The 8953-nt window shown below is 49.3% G+C and overlaps 2 protein-coding genes across 2 annotated transcripts in view; one reads left to right on the top strand and one right to left on the bottom strand.

Annotated features, from left to right (window-relative positions):
- Window positions 1-1515, bottom strand: part of F12 (coagulation factor XII) — an 11868-nt gene extending 10353 nt beyond the window's left edge. Inside the window, exons 1-2 of the mRNA XM_015563363.1 lie at window positions 1409-1515; window positions 1004-1061 (exon numbers count right to left, since the gene is read on the bottom strand). Of these exons, the coding sequence (XP_015418849.1) occupies window positions 1004-1061; window positions 1409-1465 (115 nt within the window). The 5' untranslated portion in view covers window positions 1466-1515. The remainder of the gene's footprint in view (window positions 1-1003; window positions 1062-1408) is intronic.
- Window positions 1516-6478: 4963 nt separating this feature from the next.
- On the top strand, window positions 6479-8367 carry LOC102764540 (ferritin heavy chain). The gene is made up of 2 exons (XM_006762886.2): window positions 6479-6518; window positions 7520-8367. Exons 1-2 carry the CDS (start codon window positions 6479-6481, stop codon window positions 8338-8340), a joined length of 861 nt encoding a protein of 286 aa, XP_006762949.1. The 3' UTR covers window positions 8341-8367.
- Window positions 8368-8953: the final 586 nt, after the last annotated feature.

Genomic DNA, 8953 nt, shown 5'->3' with positions numbered 1-8953 from the left:
CAGCTGGTTGATGTTTCTCTCTCATCGATGTTTCTAACTCTCTCTATCTCTCTCCCTTCCTCTCTGTAAAAAAATCAATAAAAATATATTTAAAAAAAAAAAAGAGGCAAATGGGATGAACAGAGAGGAGGAGCATCCTAAGTAGGTGATGAGGCAAGGGCAGATCACCTAGTTGGACTAGGCAAGTTTGGATGGCTGTGGAGTGATGAGGAAAGGAGGCTGAGGCAGACAGAGTTGTATGAGCTAGTCCTCAGTGCCACGCTAAGGGGCTAGGCCTGACCCCACAGGCCAGGCTCACCAGGGCAGGGGCCATCAGTTCACAACTCCAGGTGAATATGTAGTGCCTGGAAGAATGGAGGCAGTGGGGAGCTCTGGTTGGGTTTGAGGAAGGGGGAGATGGCAGACATCCCCACCTAAAAGAGAGCTTAATTAGAAAAGCTAGTATATTTTAAGCATTGACCATGCACCTGACCGTGAGCTGAGTACTTTCCCATGGATTTATGACTCGTTTCTCCTTCCCAAGACCCCTAAGGCGTTTACTATAACCAGCTTGGTTTTACAGGTGGGGAAACTGAAGTTTGGAAAGGTCAAGTCACTTTCTCAGAGGCATTTGGGCTCCAAATGATGCCTGCTCTTGATCCTTCCTCGCCTATCAAGGCCTCTGGCCTCTGTGTGGCATGGCTGATGCCTGTGAGATGTATCGAGGAAAGGAAAAGAATGGGGGAGCATGGGGAAACAGAAAACTGGCAGGGCTGGACTGGGCACTCAGAAACAGCCCTACACTCAAGGAGCAGACAGCTACTAGCATTCTGGGCCCCTAGAGCCCATCAGCATAGACTTGGCACACAGCAGGCGCTCCGGTCTGAATGCCAGCAGGTGACTCTGGGGACAAGAGTAACAGTTGTGCCCAGGATCCTGCCCCTGGTTCCAAGGGCCTGAGACAGACCCAGTCACACTCATTCCCACCCAAGGGTCTCTTCGGAGGCAGACCCAGGCTACTTACCCACTGTGTGTTCATCTTCTACCGGCTTAGGCACCCTGAGGTCTTTCCAACGTGGGGTCTACAGGAGGAGAGAAGAGGACAGGAATTTGCTCTGGAGGTCACAGCCTGCCCCCGGTCCCATGCTAGTCCCGGGCTTCTCACAGCGCAGAGAAACAGGGCTTTCCTCACAAGACCCAGACCCCTTCTCCTCCTCCCTCCGCAGGGACCCTCTCCCCCAGAAACGCAGGTCACCCCCTCGTATCCACAGGCTCTGGCGTCTCCTCCTCCTGGGCCTTCTGGGCTGACCTCACCTTTCCACACAGGCCTTCGGTCACCTCGACCAAGAGGTCACAGGCAGAGGCCCAGCTTGTGACAGAGACCCCCAGGGCCACCCCGCACAATCCTCCTGGTTCCCACAGCCCTCACCATAAGCGCTGGTTCCAGGATCACCACCAGGGACCCCAGGAGCAGCAGAGCCCTCATGGCGTCTGTCCGTCTGTCCACTCGCCTACGCAGGAGTCCAGATCAATAGAGTTGGCCAAAGGTCTCTGAGGCCTGGGAAGTGGAGATACATTGAGCTGCCTGGTGGGGCACAGGCTGTTTGTGGAAAGCCAAAGGCAGGAAGTTGGCAGTTGGGGGGTTGGGGTAGGACGACGAAGACCTGGGTTCCTTCTCTCTTTCCCAGATAGTGGGACTGGAAGCAGGAAGAGAGACTTCTTGTGTTCTGGGGATGAAGAGGCTAAGGAGACCCGAGACAAGCTCCCTACTGTCGGGATTGCACAGTCCATTGGGAAGTGTATTCATCTTCTATTGCTGCCTAAATGGAACCATAAACTTCGAAACTTAAAACAATAGCCATCTATTAGTTCACAAATTTGTAGGTTGACAGTCCAGCACGATGCAACTAGTTTTTCTGCTCAGGGTCTCACAAAAGTGACACCAAGGCTGAGTTCTCTGGAGGCTCTGGGGGAAAACCCACTCCCACACTATTCACACTGTTGGCAGAATTCAGTTCCTTGCATTTGTAGGACTGAGGTCACTGTTTCTTTGCAGGCTGTAAGCCAGGGCCCACCCTTAGCTCCTAGAAGCTGCCTGAAATTCTGACCACATGGCCCCCTCCCACTTCCCAAGCCAGCAGCAAAGTCTCCCTGGTGTTGAGTTTCGTGAGTTGAATCTCCTTTACCAGGAAGAATGCTGTTCCTCCTAAGGGATCACCTGGTTAGTATAATATCCCTATCTTAAAGTCAACTGATTTGGGACCTTAGTTACATTTGCAGCATTCCTCCACAGAAGCATCTAGATTAGGGTTTGATTGAATAACTGGGAGAGAGTAAGCATATACCTTGGGGGCCATCTTAGAATTCTACCAACCAGAGACATTGGAGCAATTGAGCACAAAGGAGGGAGATGGGTGGACATATGTTGTTTTTCCTGCCCTGGCACCCTGATTTATTTTATTTTATTTTGGGGGAACCACTCCTCCTTTATTCTCTCATGGGTCTCTAGTGCTGCCAACTCTACCCTCCATTCTAAGGCTGGGGGTGTGGCCTCGGTCTGACCAATAAGAACAGGGTATCTGTGGACCTCAGTGATTGGTTCAGGGAGAAGCACCGACACAAGTTTGTCCCGTCAGAGTCAATCTTGGGACTTTCTCACCAAAACTTTTGGGCAAGGGGCACTTTCTTCCCGCTAGAGTCCCTAAGAATGGGAGCCTGGAAATGTTGACGGCCACCTTTGTTTGGGGAAGGCCTGCCTGAGAATGAAGCCTACGCATAGTTGAAAAGCAGAGCACCCCGGGAAGGAATGAGCAGGTGCAATGTGGGAGGCGTCTCCAAAATGGTCCCCAGTGATCACCTCCTGAAATCCATGCCCTTGTGCATAATCTTTTCCCACAGTGAGTCAGAGCTGTTCTGTGGATCCAGTAGAATATGGCAGAAGTGATGGTGTTTGACTTCCAAGCCCAGATCATAAAAGGCACTGCAGTTTCTGCCATGGTCTCTTGGATCATTCACTCTAGGGGAAGCCACCTGCCCACTTGGAGGACACTCAAGCGTCCCTAGGGAGAGGCATGTGTGGGGAGAAAGTACCAATTTGACCGTTGTGAAGGGGCTATGCTGTAAGTGGATACTGCAGCCCCAGTCAACGTATCGCCTGCAGCCTCATGAGTGACCTCAAGCCAGAACCATCCAGTTAAGCTGCAGCTAAAATTTACATTTGTTAAGGTATAATTAACATCCCTCATAAAAAGAAGATGCACTCTCCACCATAAAAACCCTTAGCTTTTCTTCCCCCAAAGAAAAGATGCCCAGGCTCAAAAATAGTTCTTTCTTGCCCTAGCTGGTTTGGCTTAGTGGATGGAGCGTCAGCCTATCCACTGAAGGGTCCCAGGTTCCACTCCAGTCAAGGGCACATGCCTGGGTTGTGGGCTTGGTTCCCAATAGGGGGCGTGCAAGAGGCAGCCATTCAATGATTCTCTCTCATCACTGATGTTTCTATCTCCCTCTCCCTTCTTCTCTGAATTCAATTAAAAAAAAATATTTTTAAAGGAGCTTAGTACCTATGTTTAAAATTTTTTTCTTTTCTTTCACTGATAGCTCCCTTGCCCCAGCCTCCTTCCTATAAAATTCTTCTATGTTGTACCACCCCATTGGAGCATACCTCTAGTTGCTAGATGGGATGCTGCTCGATTAATAATTGTTTAATAAAGCTAATTAGATCTTCAAATTAATTCTATCAAATTTTGGGTTTTGTTTTTTAAAAAAATAGACCTAAACTTGGCCAGTGGGTGCTACTGTCTCCAAGGACTCTGAATTCTGAGGAGGCCACATGGGATGATGAGAAGAGTTGCGGGTCTAGCACTGTACCACCTGTGCCCTGGCCAGATTGTCCCTGCTACAAGGCCTGTCAGGATGCCTTTGAAAAACCAGCTTAGGAAGCAGTGAGGAAATTCACATTCCTCATTTCACATCACACAAGATCTGAGGAGAGGGGCCCCAGGAACACTGCTTCCAGTGGCTTCACAGTGTCATTTAGAACCCAAGATCGACCTTTTTTCTTTTCTTTTCCTTTTCCTTCCTCTCTTTCTTCCTCTCTTCCTTCCTTCCTTCCTTCCTTCCTTCCTTCCTTCCTTCCTTCCTTCCTTTCTTTCTTTCTTTCTTTTCTTTCTTTTGTTAATCCTCATCCAAGGATATTTTTCCCCACTGACTTTTAGAAAGAGTAGAAGGAAGTAGGGGAGGGGAGGAGGAAAACATTGATGTGAGAGAGACACATCGATTGGTTGCCTCCCTCACATGCTCTGACCTGGGCTGGGGATTGAACCTGCAGCCCAGGTACAAGCCCTTGACCCAGAATCAAACCCTCGACCCTTTCAGTGCATGGGCGGATGCTCTAACCACTGAGCGACAACAGCCAGGGCTCTTCTTTTTTTCTTTTCTATGGTGGTTGGTGTACAGAAACCATGTAAACTCCAGTAAGAAGAAACTTCCCTTCCAGTAAATCCTGAAAAAATGAGGAAACCTTCCTCACAAAAATCCCAAGCAGGCCTCCCCTCATGGCTCATTGGCCAGAACTGGGCCACCTGACACCCCTAAATCAATCTCTGGTAAGGGTAGGAGGTCTTCATAATTGGCTTAGACCAGGGTTTCCACCTTTTTCATCTCATGGTGCACATAAACTAATCACTAATGTTCTCTGGCACACCAAAAAATATATTTGTTGCTAATGTGACCAAAAAAAAAAAAGCTATAATTTAATTCATTCACACCAGATAGCTATTGCTGTGCTGACTGTTGACTTTTTTTTTTTTTTTTGACAATCTAGGGAAGAGGTCAGTGCCCTGTAAACAGTCAGGTATTGCATGCTTTAAAAATTCTTGCAGCACACAGGTTGCAAATTGTTTAACTTTAGTTAAACATGATTATGTCATGAAGCCTCCACAAAAACCCCAAAGGACAGCTCACTGCCCCTTTTTAGAAGAGCTGCCGTGTGGTGGAACCACGCTCCATGCAGACAGACACTCCCTGTTCCGGACTTCAGCCTCCGTCTCCCTTCACCTGGCTGGTGATTTGTGCCCTCTGATACCCTTTGTAATGAATTGGTAATCTAGTGAGTAAGGGAGTTTCCTGAGTCCTGTGAGCCATTCTAGCAAATGAGTCAAACCTAAGGAGAGGAACCTCTGACTTATTTTTTGCCCGTTGGTCGGAAGCACAGATAATAGTCTGGACCGTGACTGGCATTTGAAGCGGAGGGCAGTCCTTCGGGGTGAGCCCTTCACCTGTGGACTCTGGTGTCTGGTAACTGCTTGGAGTGGGGAAGCCTCCCTGCACACACATTGGAATCGAGTCCAGGGGCCCTGTGAGCCGCTCAGTGTTCCTTCCCCTGCCGCCCAACGTGGATACAACGAAAGACCATCCCATCCTCAGCTGGGGGTGGAATGGGCACGTGACCCAGGCCTAGCCAATCAGAACACTGCCTCTCTCTGTCCTCGGAGATTGGTTCCAAATGAACACCTGACTCAAAGCAAACCACTGAGAGGCAAGCCCTGGGTTTTTGCTGGAATCATCAAGATAGAGGCTTTTTCTTTTTGTAGAAGTTGCCACATTGGTGAGAAGTGAGCTTGGTGCTGCTGGCAGCCATTTTTCACACTTCAGAGGGAAACCTGGCCGACAGTACAGACAACACAGATTAAGGATTAAGGAAGACAGACAAGAGAATACAGCTGGGGCTCGGTGGGACGCTGCTTCTATGATGGAGAGACAGCGCCGCGGCCTGCAAGCCGCAGCTTTATTTTATAGTCAGGGCACACAAAGCAAAACAAGGGTAGTGGTCAACATGTTTGCAATGTTCTTGTGAGTTTCACCTTATTTTGGCAGCACTTGCTGCACCTCCCACAGCCCATTAGCTACCTAGGAAGGAGCAAGGGAGGACTATAAGGTCAAGCTTAATTATGCTAAGAGGGCTCTGCCCTCCAAGTTGGGACTTGTTTGTGGCCCTGCCACAGGTCAGTCTGAGGCTTAACCCTACAGCCACTCCCTACAGTTGTACACCAAATATTACCAATAATATTCTCCTTCCAGACATACAGTTGTTATTCCAGAAAACTATTTCTGTGTGAACACGAAGCAAAACAAACAAACAAACAAAACCACTCCCAACTTAGCGGCATAAAATTACTATTTTATTATGCTCGTGGGTTTTGCAGGTCCAGAATTAGGCAAGACACAGCAGGGATGGCTTCGCGTCTCTGCCACAAATGCCAGGGCCCTCCGCTGGGGAAACTGGAATGGCTGGGGCTGATTCCAATGGCCAGGAGCTGGAATCGCCTGGAGGCTCCCTCACTCATACCTGTGTTGCTGTGGTGGGACTGCCCCTGGGAGCAGAGCACCGACACATGGCCTTTCCGTTCCCTTTGGGCTTCTCACAGAATGGCCGCGGATTCTGAGGGAACCTCCCGAGGGAAGCTATGGGAGAGCGAGCATTGTCAGAGAACCAGGCTGCATGGCCTTTTCTGGCCTGGCTTCAGCCCTTATGGGCATCGGTAACGTTCGATTCTACTGATGACAGAATCACTAGGGACAGGAAAATTAGAGCCCACCTCTTGATGTGGGGATGGCAAGGGCACATTGCAGAAGTGCCTGTGGGAGCGGGGTTTATTGCTACACCCACCTTTGGAAAATACAATCTCCCCCTGTAGTGTTGTACCGCACACCCCTTTCAAGTCAGTTGTGGCCACGTGATTTGCCTTGACTAATGCAATGTGAGCAGAAGGGAATTGCTTCACTTCCAGTTGCAAGCTTTCAGGGCTACATGGAATTCACATTTCCTTTCACCAGCTGCTACTGTGGAAGCACAAATTGAGATGGAGCCCCTGTCACTATCAGTCCCTGAGTGATGACTCTGAGTGGATCCTGCCCACTTCCCAGCAACCTGCATCAGACATGTGGTGAACCTGAGAGATAAATTTGTTTTAAGTCTAATGTCTCTGAGATTTAGAGATTGTTTGTTACTGCAGCATAACCCAGCCTATCCTGATCTTTTTTTTAAAAAAAATGGTAGCAAACCTTATACACTGCTCTGTGCTTTCCCTTTTTATTTAACAATTAGATGCCCGGTGCACAAAAATTTGTGCACTCGGAGGGGTCCCTCAGCCCAGCCTGTGCCTTCTCGCAGTCTAGGACCTCTCTGGGTATGTCCACCTGCTGGCTTAGGCCCATTCCCTGGGGTATCGGGTCTAAGCTGGCAGTCAGACATCCCTCTGGAAGCCCAGGAGCCTTCGGGGAATGTCCACTTGCCAGCGGGGAGCAGGCCTAAGCTGCAGTCGGACTTCCTTAGTGCTGCTGAGGAGGCGGGAGAGGCTCCTGCCACTACCACTGTGCTAGCAGCCATCAGCCTGGCTTGTGGCTGAGCAGAGCTCCCCCTGTGGGAGCGCACTGACCACCAGCGTCTGTCCCCTGGTGGTCAGTGTGTGTCATAGTGACCAGTCATTCCCAGTCATTTTGCTATTAGGGTCAATTTGCATATTACCCTTTTATTATATAGGTTGTATCTTGGAGATTGTTTTTATCAGAGCAGGAAGAGCACCTGCACTTTTTTGTAACAGCTACATAGTATTCCTGTACCAGAAAGGACCAATTTTACCTCATCAGTCCCTGTTAAGGATAATTAGTGCAGGACAGTCTTGGCTGAGAGTTGCCTCAGTTTCCTGCTTCAACAGTGCTTGGGCAGACCCAGCACTCAGCTCCCATCCCCATGGGCTGCATAGATCAGGCCCGCCTTCATTCCTCGTGGCACCCTCAGATGCCCCAAGGCCCCCGCCACTCACCCAGAAAATTGTGTCTCCCTCTCAGTTGCGCCAGAACTACCACCAGGACTTGGAGGCCGCCATCAACCACCAAATCTATGCCTTCTACATCTACCTAACCATGACTTACTACTTTGACCATGATGATGTGGCTTTAAAGAACTTGGCCAAATATGTTCTTCAACAATCTCATGAGAAGAAGGAACATGCTGAGAAACTGATGACGCTGCAGAACCAACGAGGTGGCAGAATCTCCCTTCAGGATATCAAGAAACCAGACTATGATAACCGGGAGAATCAGATGAATGCAATGGAGTGTGCGTCACACTTGGAAAAAAGTGTGACTCGGTCACTACTGGAATTGCACGAACTGGCCACTGACAAAAATGACCCCCATTTGTGTGACTTCATTGGGACTCATTACCTGAATGAGCAGGCGAAACCCACCAAAGAATTGGGTGGCCACGTAACCAGCTTGTACAAGGTGGGGGCTCCTGAATCCGGCAGGACAGAGTATCTCTTTAACAAGCACACTGTGGGAGACCGCGATGAGAGCTAAGCCTTAGGCTGCTTCCCATAGCCATGGGGGACATCCCTGGTCACCAAAGCAGGACATGACCATGGGGTCACCTTTACCTTTTCTATAAGTTGTACCAAATCATCTACTTATGTTCTTTCCCTTGTATCATTCCTTCAAATAAAGTAATTAGTACCCAAGGATAATTAGCATAGTTCATCTTTTTGGACAATGCTGCAAGGAATAACCTTGAAAATTCATTTCTTATTTTGCTTGCGTGCAATTATGTTTGTAGAATAAATTCCTAGAAATGCATATCTCAGATGGTGGGTGGCAACTTCCCCTTTTAAAGAAATCACTTTTTTATAATGTATTTTATTTTATTACTAGAGGCCCAGTGCACAAAAATTTGTGCACTCGGGGGGAAGGGGGGTCCCTCAGCCCGGCCTGTGCCCTCTCGCAGTCTGGGACCCCTCGGGAGATAACGACCCACTGGCTTAGGCCTGCTCCCGGGTGGTAGAGGACAGGCCCAATCCCTAGGTGCAGCCCCTGGTCGGGCTCAGAGCAGGGCCGATTGGGGAGTTGGGGTGCCACCCCCTGTCATGCACAGAGCAGGGCAGATCGGGAGGTTGCGATGCCACCCTTGGTCATGCTC

This window comes from Myotis davidii, unplaced genomic scaffold, assembly GCF_000327345.1.
Source record: "Myotis davidii unplaced genomic scaffold, ASM32734v1 scaffold438, whole genome shotgun sequence".
In the NCBI taxonomy this organism is placed as follows: Eukaryota; Metazoa; Chordata; class Mammalia; order Chiroptera; family Vespertilionidae; genus Myotis; species Myotis davidii.
The sequence above is the reverse complement of the archived record's forward strand: the minus strand, read 5'-3'. Positions and strand labels throughout refer to the sequence as shown.